We start from the raw sequence: 26,341 nt of genomic DNA on the forward strand, positions 1-26,341 counted from the left end.
CCAGTTTGTATGGCAATGCTGTGGAAGTCAGGTGGTGTGTGCACTGACTTTCCTCCATAACCGTCACCCAGCTGAGCTTCACTTGAGAACAGGGCTGTCTCCAGGTTTGAGGGGAAGGGCTGGTCAAAATGTCTTCTGGTATCACCTGCCTCAGGTGGCCTTGGCATATTTAGCTGCAGTGGCATTGCTCAGGCACTGTGCCTATCAATTCTTTGAGTCTAGCATCATTTTATTTATACCCCACCCATCTGGTTGTGTTGCCCAAGCTACTCTGGGCAGCTTCCAACACAAATAAAAGCATAACATCAAACTTCCAAATACAGGGCCGCCTTCAGATGTCTTGTAAAAGTTGTGTAGTTCTTTATCTCCTTGACATCTGAAGGGAGGGCATTCCACAGGGTGGGCGCCACTGCGGAGAAGGCCCTCTGCCTGGTTCCCTGTAACTTCATATCTCACAGTGAGGAAACCGCTAGAAGGCCCTCAAGGGGGACCTCTGGGCTGAACGGTGTAGGTGGAGATGCTCCTTCAGATATATACTGCCAGGGCTGTTTAGAGCTTTAAAGGTCAGCACAAACACTTTGAATTGTGCTCAGAAACATACATAATGCCTTAGTGCTCTTAGACCTGGGGCCATGGTAGGAAATTAAAAGTGCAGCTGCATCCATCTCCCAGGAGTTCCTGGTCAGAAAACGCAATAAGAGGGCCCTGGAGTGTGCCCTGCTACAGCACTGGGACCCTGGCTCCTGTCCAAAGTGCTGTTGCTGGTTCTGTTTGGGAATAGCAGCATACACTGGTCGCTGCTTTAACACTGGGTTCTGAGAATGTTTAAATGGAACATCTCCTTACCAAGTTTGGAAGACATTTCATGAGCCAAAGTACTTTCAGATGTGCAGTATTCAGGGTGGCAAAAGTCCCAGAGTGATTAGATAGATAGATATGCACACAAAGAGAGAGACACTGGCAGGATTGTTCATGAAACAAATCTAATTATTTTGTGATGGTCATCTGTGCCATATAGTTAAAAAGTTGCAGTTGTGTGTGAGGGGAGGTAATCTGTACCGCCTCCATTTCGGCCAAAGCCTCCTGAAATCTTAATGATTCATATCTGGAAAAAGGAAAAAGCTGAACTGAATGCCATTGGAAAAAGAAAGAAAATAGAGACATGGGGGGCATTTATTTTACATCTGCAGGACATTCAAATGCACTGCTGCAATTTCTCTTAAAGGAGTAACAGATACAGATTTTTGCCTTGTGGAATCACTTGACCATTGCCATCAGATAAATTTCATTGGTGTAGACAGCCAAAACTTATTTTTTACTTATCAACAATCTTTTGTGCTTGCTTACTGAGAAGGATATATTTGGCCAGGCTGATGCTAATGTGAACCACTCCCTCTACCCCCACCCCCACATTTCCAGATAGGCGTCATTAAGCTGGAGTATTATGAATTGCTTATTTAAGGAGAGGAGTGGTGCCAAACTACCACAAAAACATTATTTTGCTGGTGTGGGAGGGGAAGAGGAAGGTAAAGCTTTCTGGATCACTTGTGCCTGTGGGTCTGGCTTCTCTGGTTCGGGAAAAGAAAACCCTGACCACCTTATGTCTAGACAGGCCAAGGCAGGAAGAGAAAGAAAATGTACGTGTCTGAGACAGTATGAAGATGGAGAAAGTAAAGGGGGGGGGGATCCTGTCGGAGTTGCGTTCGAACGAGCAACTCTTCCGGAATCGCCCTCCGATGATAATTAACTACCTGAGCCTTTGATGAGGCTCCAAGCACATTCCCATTACGCAGAGTATCAAAGCAGTAGAAGTGATGAGATTTATGAGCTACATTGCAAAGAGCATTTTATTTCTAACTATGCAGACAGAAAATAAATTATCCTCTCTCTGTGAAAGACAAAGAGCAACTGAGCAACAAAGGAACAAGAAACCAGTAACATCACATCCGTCTCTGTGTCTCCGTGTCTTCTGTGAGACTTCCAACAGCCTGGAAGCTCTGGAATGCAAAACAGAGTCTTGTGACTCGAAGAGCACTGCACAGTGGCAACACACAGAAACCAGCAGATCCTGGGCCATTTATAATGGGGAAGATGGCATACAAAAGTCCATGTCTTCGGATGCATGAAGGTGAGAAAAGTACAGACAGTATCATGATGACTATTTACAATGGCCATTCTAAAAGAAAAAAGTAGAGAGATGGAACAGCATCTTGACCTGTGTAGTTGAGAAAGTGTGGGTGATCGAAAAGGCCAGAGAGCCACAGAAGCCGATCATCAGAGCAGCACAGCTTCCATTGTGCCCTTTTCAAAACCTGTGCCTTGTTATTCGTTAGATATAAAGGCAAAGTCTCTCCTCCTTCCAGAGGGGAGGAGTTGTGAGCGGGAGTCATTTTGTGCTTGGCAGGGGGGGTTCCGGTCCCTGCTCAGCTGCCCGGGGCTGCTGCGCCACACCCCCTGGCAGCCAGCCAATCAGGCGGGGGCTCGGGGGCAGGGTCAAATGCAGCCGCTGCAGCGCTTCCCTTTCACTGCACTGCTGGTTTTCGTTGGAAGAATAAGAAATCAAAATGATCAAGTTTTTTAAGAATGGAAATCATTTCTAGAGTATATTCAGAATTATTGTAAACACATTAAAAGTTTAGCAGGCTTAATATAAAAACGTGCAGTAGTAGAATAAAATGTATATGGAACATAGAGGATAAAAATTAAATTGGTTTAATTTGGAAATGCAGTAAAATATGATAAAAAAGGAACTACAGAAAGAGGAGGAGGGAAGTCATATATATACAGTATATGATACATTGTTTGATTTTTAAGTTTTTCTTTTCTTGAATTTTTGTATGTTGTAAAATTAATTATATAAATAAAATTATATATAAAAAAAGAGAAACATGAACCCTGGGTAAGTGCCTGGAATCCCTGGAAGCTCGCAACGCTCAGAGATCACTCCCAAGTGATTAAAATATTTATACTGCACCGCAGTCTAAAGAATACTGTAGATCTCTCTGCAAGCATGATTATCATTATCTGATGAGGAAAGCCTCTTAACAAGTCACTGTTGCATAATTTCGCTGGCTCTGGCGGTGTGGTTTTATGGATGAAAATATCTGCAGATGACAGCTGACTGTTACAAAGCTGAGTCTGGCAACTGAAGTGAATTTCCTTTGAAAATACCTGTTTCGAAAGCTTAGATAATTTGTAGGTGTGCGGAAGCTAATCAACTTCATTTGATTCAAATGGGCTTGAAACAAGCAGGGGAATCCAGTGCTTGGTCTACAATGCTTGATCCACACATGGCATGGAAAATTCTGTACAAAAAATGCAATGGAAGGAGATGGGGTACTCCTAAACAAAATGCTATATTATGAAGCTTTTTCATTAAACCTCTCTTATGTTGATGAAGGTATGAAAACACTGGGTAGCCTCGGAGGAGAAAATGTTAGGCCAGGGCCATTTGTGGACACTGCCTTTCAACAGGGCTGGCCCAAGACATTTTGACACCTGAGGCAAACAACAAATTGGTGTCCCTCCCCTACAGGAAAGAGGAAGTGAACACACATTCTTTATGACAGCACAAAGACTCGCAAAAACAATTTTGAAAGGAAAGGCTTCCTGTGGATCCTGCTGCCTGAGGCAGGTCACCTCACCTTGGCTCACGGATGGGCTGGCCCTGCCTTTCGAAAAGGCATAACTCATTTACTTTGTGCACTTTCTTGAAATGGAAAAATGATAGTCTTGCATTTTGCCAGTCTGTTCACCTCTAACACGGTTACATTGTCACCCTGCTCTCTTTGAGCCCACTTTGAGGAAAGTTCTGGCAAAGGATAGCTAAAGGATATTTTAAGGTATGCAATTTTCCAAATAAATAATATGCCTGTTACACCCTGGTTGAATTAACTTGTATTATGTCAAATATGCCCCCTGATAGGTACTATGGACAGCCACAGCCACACCAACTATTTGATTTGGGTCGACTGGGTTAAAGGAAAATAGTGAGTATCATATAAGAAATAGTTCAACCTGTCCCTTTTCCAAATCATTGAGGGAAACATCAGGTACATTTTGTTTACATAATCTTGATCTCTTTATTGGTAGCTGCTTGGTCATCCATTGTACAGAAATGGAAAACTTTATAAGATACAGATCTTCCACTATGGTACAAAAATATATGAAATATATTTCTGAAAGAATCACAAATTTACTTGCGAACTCTATGGCATACTGTTAAAACTGATACATTTCACGATGGAACTCTGACATAAGTTAATGAACACCACTTGCAGCAAGAAATCTCAGTGATTTTTTATTAATAAATTTGTGTGCCACCCTATATCTTCAGGTCTCAGGTTTCCATAGAAGTTTTAAACTCTTGACTTTGAATGACTATGGTAAATATTTTGTTGACGTGATCCATCTTTTAGCATTGTTTTTGAGTTTTTAAACCTTCTTCACAGGTGTATGTATTCTTTCCTGGTTTCTTTCTGCATCCTGAAAATCCAATGACCATTGTTACAAAACATCAAGTTCTGTTACAAAATAGCAAGGGGGAATGCTCTCATATAAGTAAAGTAAGGGTTGCAGCCTTCACGTATTGGAAAGTGAAAGCTCTAAACTTTGTACCCTAGAATAATCCCATTGGAGTTAAAGGGGACTGTCCATTTGAAATTTTCTGACTCCAAACAGTAGGATCAACAAAATGACTCACCCTCTGGTTCAAAATTACACTGCTTAGATAAAGAAAGCTTTGACTAACTGGGAGCAGATTTTGTGTGACCAAACTAAATTCCTGTGGCTAATTAAACAATCTATGGCCTTTTAAACTGTCTTTGTTACTATGTTACATATTTTTATGTTTATATATTTTATATTTTATATTTTTATAGCACCCCGTGACCCTTGACTGAAGGGTGGTATTAAAATTTAATGAATATTTTTTTGTGTGTGTGTGAACTGCTTTGAGGTTTTATTTACAAGCAAGCAGTGTACATTTTCCATGAAATAAATAAATAATAAGTAAGTAGACTCAACTGGCATCAAGTTGTCAAGGACTGGACAGATGAGGAATGGTGGAGACCTCCTCTCCCTCCTCCTGAACCTTCCAGATAAGAGGAAGACAGTATAGATTTACAGCAGTGGTTTGTGGAAGTTAACGGCTCAGAAGCAGATGAGGGGCAAAGTTGGGAAATAATGGAAGAGGAAGAGGAGGAGGAGGAGGCAGAGCCAGAACAGCTGGCTGACACATTATTACTAGAAAGCATTCCAGACACTCCTTCTCCCAGAACCTGGTGAACATTGAAAGTAGGAGAGCAAAGGGCTTGGAGGCAAATGGCCCTAAGCAGCCACCATAGGGTGGGTGCTGCTGCTGATGACTGAGGAGGGGGGGGTGGAGATTACTCGGAGCAATGCCATTACTCCAATAGGTTGCATTTCTAAGCCTCTCTCTGTGAATATTGAATAAAAGACATTGGTAAGAACTTTCCTTGTCTATCTATTCCTGGCAGCCTACCATGGGGGTATCGGATTCCCTGATGCCTGACACAGGTTTCCATAAGTCTTGGAAACTGGAAGAATAAGCTGTTTTTGTTTATTAAACAATGATTCTTTTTAAAAAACACACACACACACAAACCGTATATATTTCTGAATACCAAGGATGTTGTTTAATGTGCAAAAAACCATTTTCGATTGCCTTGTTTCCCAAACTGATAGAGGCACTTCTCAAACCTGAGTTAGCCACTTAGGCAGAATGATAGAGATCAGGCCAAAGGAAGAAGTATTTGGAGAGAAAAAATCTGTAACCTTACCAAATTTAATTAGTTCACTCCAGTCACTCCATTCTTCTCCAACAGTGCAATACTGTCCAGCTGCACGAAGCTTCAAGATGTATTCTTTATCCTTCGGAAACAAGTGGTAGGTTTTCCCAGTTTTTTTCTTAAAAAGAAGATATTGATCTGATTTATTCCTTTGTAGGTGAAGTTACATGCCAATTTGCATTCAACAATTTGATTTTTTAAATAGCATTAGTGGTGCCCACCCAATTCCACTGTGTAATGTAAAGACAGCTATTTCTCTTGTGCAAAAGCATTCAACAAGCTTCTGCCTTAATTCACTCACTAGGAAAATACTTTACCCTTGGAAAATCACTATAGCTGCCTTTTAAGTAAATAGGCTCAGTAGCAGGATATTAATAATTCTTCAGTTTTACAACTACTATTAAGAGATTAGAAGTCGAAACTCAAGAAAAGTCACAATATGTTTGCCTTAGGGGCAAGGGAGAGGAGAACTGTGGCCCTTCCTAGATTTACTTGAGTATGCATAGCCAATTCAAACTATGGTCCACAGCCTTACTTCTGTGATTCTTCAAAGCCTTCTTGCAGAGAGGGGGTTTGCCATGAAATTTTTATTGAAATGTTTCATTATACCATACATTAAAAAGCAAACTAATCTGAATAAAAAGAAAAAAAGGAAATGAAATAAAAATAGAAATAATAGAAATAGAAATAGAAATAATAGAAATAGAAACAGAAATAATAGAAATAGAAACAGAAATAATAGAAATAGAAAAAGAAATAGTAATACAGTGGTGCCCCGCAAGACGAATGCCTCGGAAGACGAAAAACTCGCAAGACGAAAGAGTTTTTCGTTTTCTGAGTTGCTTCGCAATACGGATTTCCCTATGGGCTTGCTTCGCAAGACGAAACGTCTTGCGCCTTTTTTTTAAAACCGCCAATGCATTCCTTTTTTTTTTTTTTTTTGAAATAATTTTTATTAACAGGCCAATCACATCACATTGTTCAAATCACATTAATTCCAAATTATACAGCCAAATTTTAAAATTTTGGGGGGTACCCATACATCAAGCTCCGCACGAGTCCAAAATTCCAGATGACTCCAGACATCACTTATTTGCTGCTTTTATTAAACAGTTCCATCCAGTTCGATTCGGATAGATCTTTATTACTTTCTTTCTCTTCTTGTTGTTATCATTTATTCCTTTCTTTGCGATCTCTGATGATTTTCACAAACAGATTGAAGATTTGGCGTCTCTGTGTGGGTTTTGTGCTCTTCCAAGCTCATATTATTCAGGAACGACCTCTGTTAATCTTCGGTCGGTCCATTATTTTTCCTCAGGCTAGCCCAATAAATCAGACATATCAGGGGCTCTGTCAGGTCAAACTTGCATTCCAACCTTCTTTCTCTTTCAAATAGTCCTGAATCTCCTCCCCCTCCTGTCTGTTCTCCTGCCAGCCTGTCTACGGCTTTCCTACGGGAAACCGTCAATACACAGTGGTGCTTCGCAAGACGAAAAAACTCGTAGAACGAAAAAACTCGCAGAACGAATTAATTTCGTCTTGCAAGGCACCACTGTAATAGAAATAGAAAAAGAAATAGAAATAGAAATAATAGAAATAGAAATGGGTGGAGGATACAAAGGCCTCTCTCAAAAGCATATCTTAACCTTTGTCTCACACAGAAGGGGGTGGACCCTCCCAGCTCTAACCTGGGAGATTCCCTCTATATGTTCCCAGTCTCCCACCCTGGAAGATTTTCCCTTCTCTGCCTCTTTCACCAGCCATCTATCATTAACCCAGATTAGGTAAAAGTAAAGGGACCCCTGACCATTAGGTCCAGTCCTGACCGACTCTGGGGTTGCGGTGCTCATCTCGATTATTGGCCGAGGGAGCCGGCGTACAGCTTCCGGGTCATGTGGCCAGCATGACTAAGCCGCTTCTGGCGAACCAGAGCAGCACATGGAAATGCCGTTTACCTTCCCACCGGAGTGGTACCTATTTATCTACTTGCACTTTGACGTGCTTTTGAGCTGCTAAGTTGGCAGGAGCAGGGACTGAGCAACGGGAGCTCACCCTGTCATGGGGATTTGAACTGCCGACCTTCTGATTGGCAAGTCCTAGGCTCTGTGGTTTAACCCACAGCGCCACCCGTGTCACTTTAACCCAGATTAGAAGACATCAAAAAGCAAAGTAAATTAAACAAGACAAAACAAACAGGGAGACACCTAGATAGAACTTCTAGACTGGCCCTATTTCAGAATGTTGTGATCAAATTTTACTATACCGCCCATTTATACCCCATTTTTCTTCCAATATGTAACCCTTGGCAGCCTACACATTCATTCCCCCATGTGTAAGTGTTTATATAAAATAACAATACTTACTGTTATAATTCCATTTCTCAGTTCATCCTTAAGGGAAAAAGGTAACATTTTTAGTTGGTACTGGTGTCAAATTTTCTTTGTGCTATTTTCAAATTATGCTTGATTTCACAAATTCAGCTGGGTACTTTAATCAGCAAGGAAGGCAAAAGTTGTCAACAGCAATTGATTACATGTGTCTGTGACTTACATGTTGGTAGATGGTTTAACTTTCCTCCCAATTTTTTCTTTGCTCCACTGTTTGACATGACAAACAGGATTGGCTTGGGGCATTTTGCTGATGGTAATTCTACACTGCAGGTCCTGGGCCAGATAGACCCTTTTCTCAGCCCATCCATCTTGTTGAATCTTGTTGATTCCTCATGTGCCTCACCAATCCCAGAGTAGCAGTACTGGGTCCTCTGCAACATCTTTCCCCTCTTCGGCTCTCTATAGAACTTTCCTCATCCTGTGAATCATTGCAAGTTGCTTCTATCCACCCACATTTTGTCATAGCCTTTCTAACATGGAAGTTGAACAAATCTGAATCTCATTCTGTTTATTTCCAGAATTGTCATTGATTCCAGCAGATATGGATGGTTCTAAAACTGAATTCTATATACATTTGAAAGCTGGACATATTTCAAAATGTGAAATGGTCCTCCCCCCCCCCCTTTGGGTTTCTACACGAGATATGCACATGAGACAAGCAAAAACGACCAAAAACAATTCAACAAAGAGAACCACAATGGCCTCTTACCTTTATCTGGTACTTAAAACAGTAATCTGCATTTGTAGTAGCAGTTGGAGGGCGTTTCCATTCTACTTTACAATACAACGGCAGTTCACGACAATTCACAGTGATACATTGCGGTGGGGCAAGTTTTTCTGGAATGAAATAACCCATCTTTTACTTGACAGTAGGAGAGGTTTGAGATTACAAGGGCATGAGAGTGGTGAGTCTTTCATCCCTTTCTTAAATATTTCATATTCATGTATGCTATGGGTGAGTGTGGCCAGGTTTATAGCCAGGAATGTTATGGTGTGAGGTCATGCAAGGGTACAGGGTGTGGGTGGGTGTATCTGCCACTGAAAAGCTGTGATGTAGAAGCAGTCAGATTATGTTTTTGAGGTTGTTTAATGATAATTTTACAAGCATTTTAAATTAAAGGCCTATTGCAGGGTTGCACGACATCCGACTATCCAGATGTGGCTGGACTCCCAGCAGCCCCAGCCAACCTAACCTGTGATCAGTGGCGATGGGAGTCAGAATCTAATATTGAGGCCACATGTTCCCATCCCAGATTTATAGCTATATCAAGATTTCTAGTACTGCTGGCAGGAAAAAGTAAACCAATATACTCCACCCTCTCTCACCATAATCGAAAGGCCAGGCTTGGTGATCCAAAGTCTGAATTGGCGATTCTTTGCTTGACCCAGTCACCTGGAGGGTAATATGATTCTCAGGAACTTTCATATTAGGAAAATGGCACCCAACATGTCTTCCAAGGTCATTCTTTTTGTATTGGGGACATTCAATGCTTTCTCCATCGTTGTCGCTGCATGCCAAAATATTTTGTTAAGAACCCAACCAGGAGTAGCATACTCTAACCATTCCCTTCCCCACCCCCATTTAACAAATGAAAATGAATTACAAATATATCAAGTTTAGAAAATACTGGACATCATTAGGAGCATTCCTGCCAGCTTCCCAAGTGCAATCCATTGAGGTGACATGAACTGTGTAAATGACACAGGATAAATTTTCAGCTGATGTCCCTTCCGGTCCTGGGGAGAAAAATTAGGAAAGATCATGTTTAGTAACATGAATCGAAGTGATCAGAGTACTTTTATCATCATCTCATACATGTGTCATATATATATATGAGTTTGGTTCTGAGTCTGAGTAGCTGCATGCAGGGGTGAAGGAAGGGGGTGGTGGTAGGTGCTGTCCGCCCAGGTGTCACACTGAGGGGGGTGACAAAATGCTGGGCGGCATTCACCACGGGGCCTGCAGCATGCCCAAACCATGCGTCTCTCCTGGGAGTGACACGGTGGCTTTGGCACCCGCAGGCTCCGCTCTGCCCCAAATGGCTGGCCACCGCCTCCCCCTCAACCGTAGGGCAGCTGAGTGGGAGGAGGCAGGCAGACTCCTTGGAGGCCCTGCGGAGTGTCCTGCCCTGGCTGGCCCCGCCCCTGGGCACAGGGAACGCACACCGCCCCAGGTACCCAATTGGCTTGTCCGCCACTGCCTGCATGGGTTCTTCTTAGAAGAGTTAATGTAAGGTTACCAGACATCCCTGTTTCCTGAGGACAGTCCTCGGATTTACAAATCAGTCCCCATACAAAATCCATTGAAGTAGAATGGATTAAGTTAATGTGCTCATCCTATAAGTTTGAATGAGGTTAGACTAAACATGAAGAAGAACTTTCTGATGGCAAGAGCTGTTGGACCATAGAATGGACTACCTTGGAAGGTGGTAGACTCTTTTTCACTGGAGACTTTTAACCAGAGATGGAATGACCATCTGTCAGGGATTCTTTAGCTCTTATTCCTGCATTGCAGGGGGCTGTACTAGACGACCCTCAGTGTCCCTTCCAACTCTACATTTCTATGATTCTATGACAGTGTCTCCTTTTTAAGGTCAAGTGGTGTTTCTGTACAAGTTCCATTGCCAATGTCCACCCTAGGGTGTTCTAAATTCAATCAATATGAGGTCACAGTCTTAACCCCATATCACACCCCTTGTCACCAGAGTTATGCATACCCTGGCAGCAGTTCTGTACTCAAACATGCTGGTATAGGAGTGAATGACTCATATACCTGTATACCGGTATCATCTGTTAAGTATACAGTAATTGGCTTTATTTACACAGAAATGAGCAAATGCCTGTGTATTAATGATAGTTTAACATGGAGAATGGATAAATGTGTATCTCTAATATGGATTTCCCCCACAGTTTTCTAAGGTACTCTAAGCTCCTAAATGGGTCAATGATTACCCATGGAGTGTTTTCTGTTTCTCTAATGTATCCTGTTACTCTGAATGTAACCTTTGAGCATGTGATGAAGTTACTGTGTTGCAAATTCGCCATCTTGAAAGAATGGTGGCGTTTAGCCTTTCTCTGAATGCCACAAAGAACAAAATGATGTAGATGGCTCACCAGTACATCCATAGGCTAAGGTCACTGGGGGCTGGAATGTGGAACAGAGACCCAGTTTGGATTTTTGGAACTATCTTTCATTTCTAAGTTGCTGAGCCTGTGCTGGACTGCACAAGACATTGCACAAATGTTTTGGATGCATCATTTGATGTATTTTGTTCTGTTTTCGAAAAATTTCTGCAAGTAAGCTTTGAATAATATTTTTACGGGATTGGACAATGTTTATTTCCAAAAGTAGTTAGTTCTTATGCACCCAGCCACTTCGATCTCTGCAATATTAATGTCTGCAATATAACCTGCTAATCAACTTGAAAATATATACTTACCCTCATCCTGTGCAAAAGTTCTGTAGAAAATAGAGTACAACAGAACAATGAGCCGAACTGTGTCAGCAAATCCTAGAGTGGCTACCATGCTATTTTTCTTTCCTTTATAAGTGGAGAGGAATGAGTCCTAAAGTGAAAGAGGGGGAATTCTTTTATTTCATTGTTTTGGTACATTTTTCCTTCTGCAAAGCCTTTCTGTTATCATGCCGCAAGGACTTTCATTTTTGTAACACAACTGCCCCCCCTTTTCCTGTGCCCTCCCCAAATCTGGGTTGGAGGGTTAGCAAAGCCTCCAGAACAGATTTGTGGGGTGTGTTAGGAAGGATTGAAGGGGACAAGTTCTGTTGTATAAATGAAAGACTTTGTGTAGACTTTCTGTGGACAAAACAACTCTGATGGCTACTGTGTTTTGTGTTCAGTAGCTTTTATAAAGAGGGTTTCTTTTTAATGTTCTACAATGTTCCCTCAATGGGACATGCAATACTGAAGTTCAGCTTTTTTTAAAATGTTCTTTCTTGTTAGAGCTGGCTAATAAGATAGGTAGATAGACAGACAGATAGACAGATGATAGATTATTTACCAGGCAGTTTTCTTATCATGTGTCCCCCCCCCCCCAGTATTCTGCTGTGCTTGCTATATTTTATATGAAAATGTCATTTATAAATATTTGAATATAAATAAATACATTGATGGGGACTGCTCATGTGAGCAATGAAGCTTTGGAAAGAAATACTCATAGAACATGGCAGTAACCTTTTCCCCCACAAGCAAGGACCAAACGAACCTGAAACCATTTCCCCAACAAGAAACTGTTGCAATCTAAAGGTACAGAGCGTGTAGAACTTGCAACTGAACAATTTTGGCAGCTTAGGGGATTAGTGGGTGGGTGGGTGTATGAGGCCAGAAAGATGGCAGGGATATTGAGACTGGCAGAACAGATTGAAGCATCTGTTTGGGTCTGTGTGAATATTCTGGAGGGCCAAAACAATGGAAGTTTGAAGGGGGGTTTGAACTTTGATGATGAGGAATTGAGAGTGGCAAAGACCTGGGGTGGGACAGGACTGGTGACTGCTGCCATGCTGAAAGTAGAAAAAAAAATAAAGGATTGGGCACTTAGCATATGGAAGGTTAGCAGATAGGGATTGGGGGGGTGGGGTTACTGGAACTACTGTTGCTGCTGCCCACCCCTTCTCCATCAAGCTTGTCATGAAGGTTGTGAATGTAGCCCCTTTTCTGCTGAGTGGGATGTTATTCTTACCTCCTCCTCATATGGTTTCAGAGAGATGTGTAGTTGAGAGAAGCTTTAGTAGTGCACTTGCAAAGTGTGCTTTACTGAGAAAGCGAGGGTATATATATTGTTCTCATGAGGAGTGTTGCATCAGTCTCTCATAAATTTCCTTTTTCCCTTCCAATTCATTGAACAAGGTAGTATAATGGAGCACTTTCTTTTGCTTCCGGTGACTTCCTTATGTTTTTGATGGTGCATGAAGAATAATTCACCCTAAACGGGCCCACTGAACCCTAGAGAGGTCCTTGCCCAAATGTTTTGCTGATGGTGATTTTAAGGTTCATGAAGAATAACACGCACAATAAATAACCCAACTGAGTTAATACTTCACCTAATGCTTTCCTTATAATAGAATCATAGAACCATAAAGTTGGTAGGTGCATCTAGTCCACCCCCCTGCAATGCAAGAATCTCAACTAAACCCTACAAGACAGCTATCCAACCTCTGCTTAAGAACCTCCAACCTCCTCTCCATTGAACTGGCCACCTTAAACATGCCTACATTTTTCTGATGAAGTGATTGAACACCTAGGGCTCAGTCTGAACAAAGGTGAGGTGCAAAGACTTTCATATGACTGAGCACAGTGGTGGTTGTTGGAGGTACCTTTTCCACATGGTTGGGACCTGAAGATGAGGTGGCAACATGTCTGCACTATTTTGTGGTCCCTTGTCTTTTTTCTACTTTCTCAGTTGCATTCATTTTATTACTGATGCCCACAGCACTTTCTCAAAATTTTAACTGTGCCCACTGGCTCAAAAGAGGTTGGTGACTGAACTATTGTTAGCACTTGGGTGCGGAAACGTTTCACAGAGTTTGAGTGGGACTATGAAAGAGAAATTTCTTGCTAAAAGTTAAAGTTCATGGAAACACACCAGAAACAGCACAACTTGTTTTAGCTAAATAATTGTGGTATTTTCCTTTGTGTGTGTACTTTTTTCTGTGGTGAGGGGCATCATTAACTGATAAAATAAGAACAGACAGTACTGTATCTGGAAAGCTGCTCTTACACAAATCTGTTTTTAAAATGTGTGTGTGTGTGTGTGTGAGAGAGAGAGAGAGAGAGAGAGAGAGAGAGAAAGCACAAATGTTTGAAAACCAAACGCCTTCTTGTGGTATTTTACTACTTCCTTCTTTCATTTCTAAGTAAAACTGCATCAATACTTCAGTAAATATGGAACGCTCTATTAAAACACTTTCAATGTTTGGATTGATCTTAAATGACTTTGGGTCTGATAGATCTTTGTATCATTTGAACTGGCTTGTTCTATGATTCTATTCTTTCTTAAAAGGATACCCAAATTTGAGGATTCTTTCCTCCAAGAAAATAATGTGAGAGGTGTTTGTGTGTGTGTGTGTGTGTGTGTGTGTGTGTGTGTGGATAGATAGATATATAGATATAATTTGAAAAGGCAAAAGCAAAGCTAAAGGGCTGGTAGTTGGGATTCTATGATTTTCTTAAGCCACTTGTAGTGGTTCTAGGGGTTGCTCGTGCGTAAGCCGGTGCACACACCTGGCTGGGTTGCCTGAGTGAACCTTTTCTGTCCGGACAGCCACTCACCCGTGGCTGTCTCAATCGCTGGCAGAATCCGTCAGTGGGCGTTTCTTAAACTTCTTCCAGCAAAGAAGCTCTTTGACGCCTAGTCTTCTCCTACTCTCTCTGTGCGAAAGCCTTCTGCGCAAGGAGGGCGTAGGCAGCGGAGGACCTCTACTCCCCCCGCTGGTCCCCGGCAAAGAGTCATGGGACCTCCTCGCCGCTTCCCCCATCTGCCCCCCTTCTCCACTGGTGCTACGCTGATTCTCTTCCCCAGAAGATGGGCTGCCTCTCCCAATCCCGGGACGCTCTCTGGAATCCCTCTGGATTTTGCTCTCTCCCTCCGGCACTGATGGCAGTTCCCTGACACCACTTGATGCAGTTTCTGAAGTTTCCATGAGAACTGAATGAGAATGAAGTTCATTTTGTAGTGCATCTTTGCTGTTCACAGTACACTGTGTGTGCTTTGATGTTTTCTTAATTGGTCTTTTCAAGTATATTTTACACTTTATCAGAGAAGCTTATAAAATTAGGAAGGCCTGAAATAAAAATGCCAAGGATGGCAGGGATGAATTAAGGATCGAGCTGTCAATTGAACAGGAGCAGAACTGCTTCCCTTCTGCAGGGGGTGAACTTCAACTTGAACTAATTCCTTTTTGGAGTGAGTGAACTTGAATTGGAACATTTTTTAAAAAATGAACTTTTGGTGTATTTTAGGAAGTAAAGCATACTGTGTTTAGTGGGGTGGTTCCTAGGAAAATGTATGTTGCAATAGATACATAAATGGCTTTGAACACAAATATTTAAAGATGTTCCTCTTCCCTTATCAACTTGCCTATGCTTTGAGAGAGTCGCAGGAGGTCCTTCCCCATGTCCCATCATTAGGGAAAGCACACATATACAAAGGAGACAATATTCTCTGCATTGGTGCCCCAATTGTGGAATGCTCTCCAAGAGTGGTATGCCTAGTGCTGGCACTGTATTCTTCCCACTGCTGGGTTAAAACCTTTTTATTTACCCAGACATTGAGAATTGTGGTGTATTTAAGCTGGTTGAATAGTTTTATTCCTCTTAGTTTTGTTGCATTGCTGTTGGTTATGTTTTACATTTTATTTCCTATGCATTCTGCCCTGAAACCAATTTTTAGGTGAAGGTACAGTACAGTGGTACCTCGAGTTAAGTACTTAATTTATTCCGGAGGTCCATACTTAACCTGAAACTGTTCTTAACCTGAAGCACCACTTTAGTTAGTGGGGACTCCTGCTGCCGCCATGCTGCTAGAGCCCGATTTCTGTTCTTATCCTGAAGCAAAGTTCTTAACCTGAAGCACTATTTCTGGTTTAGTGGAGTCTGTAACCTGAGGCGTATGTAACCCGAGGTACCACTGTATATACCTTTCAAACACACACACACACAAATAAATAAATAATAGCTGGTGTGGTTTTTCTCAGATATCAGAAATGTGCTTTTTAGTTGAAAAGGCTCCCCGCTCCCCGCCCCCGTTGATAAAACAGCCTGTCTGCTGTTTAAGCTTTCAAACTTACTACTAAGCACAATTTTGGTCCTTTGGAGATTTTCTGTCTGATTACTGTACGCATGTGAACTTATCGGAGATCACTGATGTTTCCTTTGTCTTCTCGAATTTCTTACTTCGTATAGAACCATCTAGAATGAGCCACCCTGCTGCCTCTTGTCCTTAGCTGCTTGGAGCAAGTTGCATCTGTATAGTCTTTAGAATGAGGCTACCAGATTTTTTTCAAAGATTCTGGGGACACTTTTTTTTTTTTTTTTGAAAAGAGAAAAAAAGGTTATTTTAAAAAAGCTATTTAAAATAATAATAATGAAGAAGTAATATCTTCTCTTCTGTGGTCTCGTCTGTCACCCGGCCTTCCTCTGGGCCCTGGCCTGCTCTCTTGGAGCGCTAGTTGCCATGGAGTAGGCTCGGGTCAGGCCTGGGCTCAGCCACGTGTCCTTGCCCTCCCGGTGCTCTCCTACCTCTCCTCCTCATTGGGGGCGGTGGCAGTGGTGCGGCAAGGTCAGGGCTCCTTCTACTCTCCCCCTTATCCCTGCTTCGGCTCCAGAGTTTTCCTGGCCCCGGAGTGCCACTGGGCAATCTGACTGGGTGCTCTTGTTCCCAGCTCGATTTGGATCACGGGTGTGTGTGTCAGCGATTCCCTCAGTTGATGCGCTGGGCGTCCCTGGTTCCCCTTGGCAGTGGCAGTGGCAGCAGCAGTCTCAGCAGCTCGGAGCCAGTCAGATAGCACAGTTGGCTCTGGCTGGCTTCAGGAGCTGCTCTCTGCCATGGCACCCGCCATTTTGCCTCACCAGAAGTCCCCATATGATGTGCCTTGTGCCGTTGAACCAATCACACAACATTCATTCCCTGCCAATAAATCTACAACACTTAGAATATAAATCCGGGGACATTAAATGAAATCCGGGGACATTCCAGGGATGGATTTTGTCTGGGGATAGATTTGTAAATCCGGGGACTGTCCCCAGGAAATGGGGACATCTGGTAACCATACTTTAGAATTTCTTCCACCCCGTTTCTGCTTTCTTAGGCTAATCAATGAGGTTTTCATCCTATACATTCTATTAAAACAGCATTCACTTATGTTGTTGAGTTTGTTCGTCTGTGTGTACAGCAAACCATGCTTGCAGTTGACCACAAGGCACAGGGAGGCATGTGGGTGGGTGTGGAGATCACACAGGGTCCCCGGACATTTAACAGTCTATTGATCCCTGTGCCACAACTGTGCTCGCTTCTCCGCTGCCACCAACCTGTTACTCTCTGGTAAAACACTGAGTCCAGACAGTTGTTAAAAGTGAACCAAAAAACCAAATTTATTTTACAAGTTTATGGTTTGTTAGATAATATTCCTGTCAGTATCTTAACTTTAGTTTCTTTATCAGCCTATACCTTCCTAATACCTTCTGACTGATTATCTCAACTGTTTGACTGACTCCTCTTAACAAATTTTCTCATTCTCTCACACCAGACTAGCCCAGCCCACAGACTTATCTTCTCTGTCTCTTGTAACTCCAGACTGTCTTCTCAACCACCCTAACTCTAACTCTCTCACTCCAAAAAAACCTCTGTGCTAAAACCTTATACACAGTTAACTCTGCCCCTTGGGTTCCCATTGCTTAGTCATTTTACAATTAGTTAACCCTTTCCTTAAGAGGTAAAGTCAGTTATGATTCATTGGGCTAAAGATTTTGGGTATAATATACAGCTGAATGATTGGGGAAAACGATGGAAAGAAGGTTTAAAGTTCACTGCATGCAATGCCTTAAAAGAAAATGTGATGAAAATGATGTATAGATGGTATATTACACCTGTTAAATTAGCTAAAATGTATAAAGTTAGCAACAAATGTTGGAAATGTAAAGAAAAAGAAGGAACATTTTATCACATGTGGTGGGAATGTAAAAAAGTGAAAAGCTTCTGGGAAATGATATATAATGAGATGAAAAAAAATGTTGAAATATACATTCATAAAGAAACCAGAAGCATTTTTACTGGGCATGGTAGGAAGTGATATAAATAGAAAAGAATGTAAGCTGTTTTTATGTGCAACGACGGCAGCAAGAATATTATTAGCACAAAAATGGAAGCAAGAAGAATTACCGACGAAAGAAGAATGGAGGATGAAATTAATGGTCTATGCAGAATTAGACAAACTAACAGGAAGGATTCGAAATCTGTGGGACCAGAAATTCACAGAAGACTGGTGTACATTTACAGACTATTTGAAAAGTAATAGTGATGATCAAACTATGTTTGTAGGTTTGCAAGAAGTTTCATGAGGTGAATTGTTGGAATTATTGCAAAAGTAGATAAAGGGGAGGATGATTAGTTAAGATAATTAAAGGCAATATGAATTTAAGAAATGCATAAGAAGTGGTCAAAACGGGGGATCATCAGAGGTGCTGATGGGAGTCCATAAAAAGATGAACCCAGTATCATGTCACACACCTAGGAGGGCAAATGCCACAGTGGGGAGTAATGACAGGCAGCGTTAATGTAGGGTATAACAAGGCCACAACTTTATTGGTAACGGGAACATTGGGGCATGGCGTGACATAAGGATCTGTCTCCTCTATGCCTGGGCAGCCTGACTGCTGGCCTAATCTCCTTCCCAGCTTGCCTGCTGGGTAACCCATAGGAATTGCCAACAGGAGGTTCCCTCCGCAACACAGACTGATCTGGTGGGTCCCACAGCAACTTGGATGTGTGGAATCCAGTCGCTGTTCCCCTGACTGGAGCTAGGGACTTGCTATGGCACAGCTAATATCCCTTCTGAGAATCCCTCTTAAGTTATGGATCCTACCAAATGCCTTCCCCTACTAAGCTGTGACAGGGGCACTGGGATACCTAAGAAACTCCATAGCTGAGTTGTTCAAGATATATTTCCAGTTCAGGTTCTTCAGAGGACTTATATTTGACACCCATAGTCACTTAGTAAAAAAAGAAGCCTTCTATGCAACTTTTAAGATCTGTGAGAACAGATTATAATTATCTCACTATTTGCAAATATTTCCTATAGTCATTTCCTCTAGATTTTCATTTTTGATACAAAGCTATTCAGTAGTAAAGATCAGTCCTAGAAAAGTACTGCTGTGGTTTATATTGGTAATAATTTGATCATACACTATATTTCCAGGTATGGGGTTGAGCGTTAAGTCCTCTGCTGCTGTTCTGCTCTGCATCCTCCTGCGGGTTTCTCAGTCATGGGCACCATGTAAGTTAAAATCTGACAAAATGAAATTTTAGCACAAATACCAGTATTAACAACTCAGTATTAGCAACCATTCACTTTGTAATGTACAAAAATTACAAAGACTTGAATGAAATTTAGAGCTAAATCAATTGTAAAGGTTTATTTGAACCAAGTCTTTGTACCACTAAATGTCAGAGGCAAAATTCATAATGTTCGGTATAAAGTAAGCTCAAACAGTATAGTATATGTTGCAACTTTCAGGACAGAACACAATAGTTATGCAATAGTTACATAAGGTGAAGATCTCATTACAACTACAGAGATCTGTAACATGCAACAAAGATTTTTCTTAAAAAATGTTAAATAAATTAAGTGTTTTCTTATTACAGTGGTACCTCGGGTTAAGTACTTAATTCGTTCTGGAGGTCTGTTCTTAACCTGAAACTGTTCTTAACCTGAAGCACCACTTTAGCTAATGGGGTCTCCTGCTGCTGCCACACCGCCTGAGCACGATTTCTGTTCTCATACTGAAGCAAAGCTCTTAACCTGGAGCACTATTTCTGGGTTAGCAGAGTCTGTAACCTGAAGCGTATGTAACCTGAAGCGTATGTAACCTGAGGTACCACTGTACTTGGTTTTGGGGTGGGATTTTTTAATATATTTTTTGCATTAAAAATTCTAAGCAGCATTACTTATAACTAAAAGCCATAGGAATTTGTGTCTTTTGTTTTCTGGAAGTAGTTCAATAAATGTAATTTAATGTTATATCCATGGTCTGGTTGTTCTTTTTTCTTTTAAATGAATTCTAGAGAAAAACAACAACCTACCATTTAAAAATCACGATTATGATGGGAAATAATGATCTGCTAGTTAAAACTGTACAAAATTACATGGATTCCCCCCCCCATGCTTTTCATCTGCAGTGTGGGATTTTTTGCCATTCTTCCTTTCACATTCAGTCTTATTATTCGCTTTGTTTTCAAGGTCTATACCCCATCAATCAATTTAATGGTTCTGAAGACGTCTTAGCAGGTAATGATACAAAAACAGAGCTCTCAAATATATTCACACACAACCTAGAAACCCTCCTCTTAATCTCCATGCTTCAGCAGAATAGGCTTCTCTTTGGTGTTGCCATTTTAGGACAACTCGCACTTGGACCTGAGCATTCATTCTAGCAGGGGCAGGGAGGAATAATCTCTCAGCAGAAGATGCTTGGACATTCTTATTGTATTAAGCAATATCAACCTTGAGCTGTCAAATAATATTGTGTGAAAATGTTACATCAATGGCACTAAATACCTTGGAAGTCCCTCAAGGCTAGAGAAAGAGGAGCATGGAAAGTGCAGTGCCAAAAAAGGAGACCTTTTCTGCTGTGGTGGGAATGAAATAAAGCAAAGAGCTTTTGGCAAATGGTAATTACTATACCTAGTGAAGTACATGACCCTTTTCTGGATGGTCTAATGTATGCAAGTTGTCCAGTATATGCACTTAAGCTTGCTTGGTTATTTTCTAGCCTTATACGATAAATCCAAGCCCAAAGTTTCTCCTTTTTAGTACTGAGAGGTGCAGCAGAAACATGTAGATCTAACTTGGATGAGACTGATAGCCGTTTATTTTGCAGATTATTTTAAACAATTACAACCCTTCATCTTTGCTAGATGGTTGCCCAGAATATGAAATACAGAACGTCAATGGTAAGAGGATGGAGATTTCATGGCATGCAAAAAAAAATTTCCCAGGCAGGAACATGACGATGTCTTATAAGTAAGTACTGGCAAACAGACTTTCTTTGGATTTCTAGGTTTGAATGCTGGGAATTTTCAAACAAATTGGTCTATAAATGCACCCCCCCCTTTCCCCTTTCCTTTCACTCTGTTTAATCCAAAGGAACTAAAGCATGAGATAGATAAGATATTATATTTATATTCTGAACTCAAGCTGGTGAGAACATTGATCTGGCTTCCTTCTTATTGCACATATTCACTGTCCATTCCATATCGTCTGGAGGCCACAAATAGCTTTTCTGTTTGGTTGTTGGGAGAAAGCTGTATCCTCAACACTTTTAAAAACCTACAACCTATGGCCAATTCTGGTGGCCAATTCTAAATGTGACTGTTGGTTTCACTGGACTTTCTTGTAGCATGTGAGGCTCGGTGTAATATGTTCAAACCATCTTGCTCCGGTGAGTAACCTGGCCACTGAATTCTGCACCAGCTGAAGTTTCCGAACCGTCTCCAGAGGCAGCCCTATGTATAACGCATTGCAGTAATCTAACCTTGAGGTTACCAGAGCATAGACATCAGTAGTTAGGCTATCCCTGTCCAGACAGGGGCGTAACTGGGCCACCAGCCAAAGCAGATGGAAGGCACTCTGGACCACTGAGGCCACCTGAGCCTCAAGCAACAACAAAGGACCCAGGAGTACCCCCAAGCTATGAACCTGCTCCTTGAGAGGAAGTGTAACCCCATCAACAGCAGGCAATCGCTCACCCATCCAGTCTAAGGAACAACCCACTAACAGTGCTTCAATCTTATCTGGATTGAGCTTCAGTTTGTTGGCTCTCATCCAGTCCACTACTGAGGCAAGACACTGGTCCAGCACTTCCACTGCCTCACCTGCAGATGTAAAGGAGAAATAGAGCTGAGTGTCATCAGTATACTGCTGACAACATATTCCAAACCTCCAGATAACCTCACCCAGTGGTTTCTTTTTTTAAAAAAAAATATAATTTTTATTAACAGGCCAATCAAATCACATTATTTCCAAATCACATTAGTTCCAAATTATACAGCCAAATTTTTAAATTTTTGTTGGGGGTACCCATACTTCAAGCTCCGAAAAGGTGTCCAAACATCACTTATATTGCTGCTTTAATTAGACAATTCTATCCAGTTCTGTCCAGATAGTCTCTTTGTTACTTTCCTCATCTTCTTGTTGTTATCATATATTCTTTTCTTTGCGATCTCTGATAATCTTCACAAGCGGGTTAAAAACAAACATCTGAACTCTGTGTGGGTTTTACACTCTCCAAAAATCATATCACATAAGGACAGCCGCCATTTCCACACCTCCGTAAAGAGACTTTCCCTCAGTCTGTCCCTTGATTTTCCCAGGCTTGCAGACATATCTCAGAGGGCTCTGCCAAGGTCTAGATCACATTCCTATAAGCATTCACATTCCAATGACCCTGGTCCTCCTCCCCCATCCTTCTTAGGCAAGCCTGTCTCGGCGAGACGCCATTTGAAACTGCGTCATACAACTTTCCTCCATTCTCCGATGTTTACCAATCCTCTCTTTGATCGATAATTCACTCCACACAGTTCTTGAATTCCTGCTTGTGATTAATAAATTGCAAAGATTCTTCTTTCTGGGGTGGAGGGTTATTAATACTCACATAAGGCAAAGAAAAAGAAAAGTTTTTTCCTCCACCCCCCTTTCCGTTTCGCACCAAACATACCAGTCTTTTAATGGTGATTCATCACTTGATTTATTTGTCCCGCCTGTCGCTCCGCTCCCAGAGATCCATTAATCAGCAGTCTTAACTCCCAATCTTCACTTGATGTATGTGCTTTAGCTTCTTTCCAATTATATATTTCCAATTATATGTTTCAAGCTAAAGCAGCCAGTGCGCTGATTGGAGACAGCGTCCGGGAAGAGCCGACTTCACACAAGGGCTTGTGCCAAGTGTCCTCACCCCCTTCTTTTGAATCCGGGGGTGAATTATGGACACTGCTGGCAAGACAGTCCCCCCCCCATCTCCTGGGGGGGCAGGAAGACTGCATACTTCCCATAGCAGCCTCTTAATTACCTTGTGTGGGTCGGAGAGATGTTATTGTCGGCCATCTTCCAACGCGCCCCCTGGTGGCCCCCAACCCCACCCAGCGGTTTCATGTACAGTAGATGTTAAACAATGTAGGGGATAAGATTGAGCCCTGCGGAACCCCAAATTGAAGGTTCCATGGGGCTGAAAAGCATCCCTCAAGCAACAACGTCTGGGAATGACCATTCAAGTAGGACTGGAACCACCACAAAATGGTGCCACCCACCCCTAATTCAGACAGTCACTCCAGAAGGATATTCGGTGGTATCTAAAGCCACTGAGTGGAATATAGAGCCTCCAGACAGTGCAAAAAGTACAAGAATAAATGGGTGAGCTGCTGGAATATGTCACACACAACACCCCTCTCTCCTGGCTGGTGGGGCTTTTCATGCTCTCTGGCAAGCTGCCCGTTGAAGCTGCAGAACCAGCAGAGTAAGGCTATCTTGGAACAGGCAAGATTTCTTGCAGTAACCTTGCTATTCATTCTTCTTGCTCTAGATGTCAGCACTGTCTTTTGATAACTTAGTGGCAGATGAGGCCTGTTACTATAGAAGACAAGCATCATTGTGCTGGCTGAACTCTCAGAATTGTAAATATCCAAAACAATAACTTTATTTATTTAAAACTGTGAACTGTTGTAGAGTGAAGCTATTAATATTGAAGTGGTGGAAATTAAATACATGGTCAAAACTAGTATAGTTGGAAATCATGTTGTCCCTACCCCAAAGGAACAACACGTGGCTTGTAGTTGTCAAATCATGTCAATTGCCTTGCTTTTTGGAAAAAGTGTTTCAAAGGAGGCCAATTAAACACTACTGCCTTCTATTATTGAAATAAAATAAATATCTTACATTTCATGGACGGCACCTGGCAGGACAGGAATCTGCTCTAGAGTGCAGAGGGCTAGGCAAGGATTATCCCCTTTAAAGCATTTCCAAATATCCTGATTATCAATGGAAAAGATTTTTGCCATCTTATTGAGTATGATTATTTCAATTTCAGGTTTGATGAACAAGAAGAGAAGCAGTGCATTGAATATTTGCATGACCAAGGATACAACAGTGGGTGTCTGTTTCCTACTGAAGGGAAATATCTGCACATTTACATTAGGAATCCAAATCAGACAGAGGAGGCTTACTTTGATGAACAAGAGAGCAGCAATTTGTGTAAGTTAACAACTATTATTACTCTGGCAGTAACCTTTTCAGGTGTCAGTGCCTCACTAGGATTACAAAAGAAAATAAGGGGAAGCAACAGCAATTTGACTTCTTCTAATTCTGCTTAGTAAATATCTATGTAATTTTTTTTAATTTTTATTATTATTATTATTATTATTATTATTATTATTATTATGATTAATGGGCCATGGGTGGTGCTGTGGTGTAAACCACAGCCGCTTGGGCTTGCAGATCAGAAGGTCGGCTGTTCAAATCCCCACGATGGGGTGAGCTCCCGATGCTCTGTCTCAGCTCCTGCCACCCTAGTAGTTCGAAAGCACGCCAGTGAAAGTAAAGAAATAGGTACTGCTGTGGCGGGAAGGTAAACGGCATTTCTGTGTGCTCTGGCTTCCATCACAGTGTTCCGTTGCGCCAGAAGTGGTTTAGTCATGCTGGCAGCATAACCCAGAAAGCTGTCTGTGGAGAAACGCCAGCTCCCTTGGCCTGAAAGTGAGATGAGCGCCGCAACCCCATAGTCACCTTTGACTGGACTTAATCTTCTTCTTCTTCTTCTTCTTCTTCTTCTTCTTCTTCTTCTTCTTCTTCTTCTTCTTCTTCTTCTTCTACAATCCGCAATGCTGCATAATTTCAATTTTTTACCATTTTTGATGCCATTTATATGCAGTAGTACTTTGTATTTTACAGTACGGAGAGCTGTTCTGCTGTTTCTACCTTTCCACATCAATCTCTGCTTAGGAATTCAGTGTTGTAGAGGATTCTGATTAATGTTCTAAGGCACACACTCAGTTAACACAGAATGCTTTGGAGTTTCACTGTGACAAATATGACTACCATATTGGAAAAAAATCTATGACGGGGACAAAGTGTCTTTCCAAGAACCTTGTGTTCTCTCACTCATCTTTTCAATGAGGGACTGCCTTTCATGCTTTCAAAGAACCCAGAATCCCCAGGAATCAGTTTATAACTATCACACATAACAGCATTTGATTCTCAGTATGCAGTAGTTTTTGCTATCTGACTGTATTTAAAAGTGTTCTCGACACATATTTAACCTTACGGCAACAACATGCCGTAGCAGTTATTAGTTGACTGATAGCTTTCATATTTTGTTGTTATTTGGGCAGGCTTCAGTCATGAGATGCTAACAAGTCCAAAGTGTTCAGTTATAACATTTTATAGCTAGACTGTGTAATTGAGTGTATTAATTTTATCTTCACCAGTGAAGCCCAACCCACCTGAGCATGTTACTTTCCAATGGGCAGATGACAAAGTAACTGTGCAGTGCAAGGGAGTTGACAAGGAACATTGTTTTCGCTTTGAACTTCAGTACAAAAGCCAACTTGACAGAGATTGGAAGGTGGGTAGATAAGTGCAGCTTTGCGTTGCAGAATGGAAACCTGGAAAGGGACTTTTTCTTTTGCAGTGCAGAATTAAATGTGGGTGTTTTTTGTTAGGAGTTTTCCACCACATCAACATAGTCTTGAATCGATGAATTTGAAACTCATCATCTTGGGGTGCCAGCAGCAAGAAAGAAGGCCTTGAAGCCAGGCAAAGCTGAAATGTCCAGAATTGCAAATGGACTGCTGAGGCCCAGCCGTGGAAAGTGGGCTGGTTATTGTGCAGATCAAATCTCCTGCATTTGCAGCTCGGAACTTATGCAAGACACAGGATGCAGGGAAAACAATTATCTGAGCAAGGACAGACTCTCCAAGTGTCCCTATTTTCCAGGGACAGGCCCAGATTTACAGAAGCCATCACGGTTTCTGATTAGATCCTGGACATCCCTATTTTCACTGGAGAAATGTTGGAGGGTATGGAGTTATGTGACTCCTGATCCAATGAAATACAACCTTTAGAAGATATCTGAAGGCAGCCCTGTACAGTGGTACCTCGGGTTACATACGCTTCAGGTTACAGAGGCTTCAGGTTACAGACTCCGCTAATGCAGAAATAGTACCTTAAGAACTTTGCTTCAGGATGAGAACAGAAATCGTGCTCCGGCAGCACGGCGGCAGTGGGAGGCCCCATTAGCTAAAGTGTTAATAACAGTTTCAGGTTAAGAACTGACCTCTGGAATGAATTAAGTACTTAACCCGAGGTACCACTGTATAGGGAAGTTTTTAAATGTTTAATGTTTTATTCTGTTTTTATAT

The 26,341-nt window shown here is 41.7% G+C and overlaps 2 protein-coding genes across 3 annotated transcripts in view; one reads left to right on the plus strand and one right to left on the minus strand.

Moving 5' to 3' along the window:
• Positions 1–26,341, plus strand: part of CRLF2 (cytokine receptor like factor 2) — a 43,316-nt gene that overhangs the window by 9,210 nt on the left and 7,765 nt on the right. The window contains exons 2-6 of one of the 2 annotated variants that reach the window (XM_083438050.1): positions 19,131–19,208; positions 20,172–20,219; positions 20,849–20,954; positions 24,013–24,176; positions 25,409–25,545. In XM_083438050.1, coding sequence (XP_083294176.1) covers positions 19,133–19,208; positions 20,172–20,219; positions 20,849–20,954; positions 24,013–24,176; positions 25,409–25,545 — 531 coding nt within the window. In that variant the 5' untranslated portion in view covers positions 19,131–19,132. The remainder of the gene's footprint in view (positions 1–19,130; positions 19,209–20,171; positions 20,220–20,848; positions 20,955–24,012; positions 24,177–25,408; positions 25,546–26,341) is intronic. The other variant, XM_083438051.1, reaches the window with a different exon arrangement.
• LOC310676308 (granulocyte-macrophage colony-stimulating factor receptor subunit alpha-like) lies at positions 4,095–12,930 on the minus strand. Its single transcript, XM_083438130.1, has 8 exons — positions 12,899–12,930; positions 11,641–11,767; positions 9,805–9,937; positions 9,527–9,708; positions 8,910–9,037; positions 8,174–8,200; positions 5,802–5,928; positions 4,095–4,485 (listed from the first exon to the last, which is right to left on the minus strand). The coding sequence occupies exons 2-8, from the start codon at positions 11,726–11,728 to the stop codon at positions 4,415–4,417; spliced, it is 756 nt and encodes a 251-aa protein (XP_083294256.1). The 5' UTR covers positions 11,729–11,767; positions 12,899–12,930; the 3' UTR covers positions 4,095–4,414.

The sequence above is a fragment of the Podarcis tiliguerta genome (assembly GCF_965153285.1).
Source record: "Podarcis tiliguerta genome assembly, chromosome: 4".
NCBI classification, from domain to species: domain Eukaryota; kingdom Metazoa; phylum Chordata; class Lepidosauria; order Squamata; family Lacertidae; genus Podarcis; species Podarcis tiliguerta.

Bases quoted from the DNA above. Each gene is read 5' to 3' on its own strand.
- LOC310676308 (XM_083438130.1), bottom strand. From the start codon at position 11,728: ATGGTAGCCACTCTAGGATTTGCTGACACAGTTCGGCTCATTGTTCTG. The intron at 9,038-9,526 runs GTGAGAGAGGGT...ATTTCATTCCAG, and splicing joins AGCCTGGCCTTTCGATTATG to AAAAACTTGCCCCACCGCAA. The intron at 4,486-5,801 runs GTAAGGTTACAG...TTGGATTTTCAG, and splicing joins GAGTGAACTAATTAAATTTG to GATGCAGAAAGAAACCAGGA.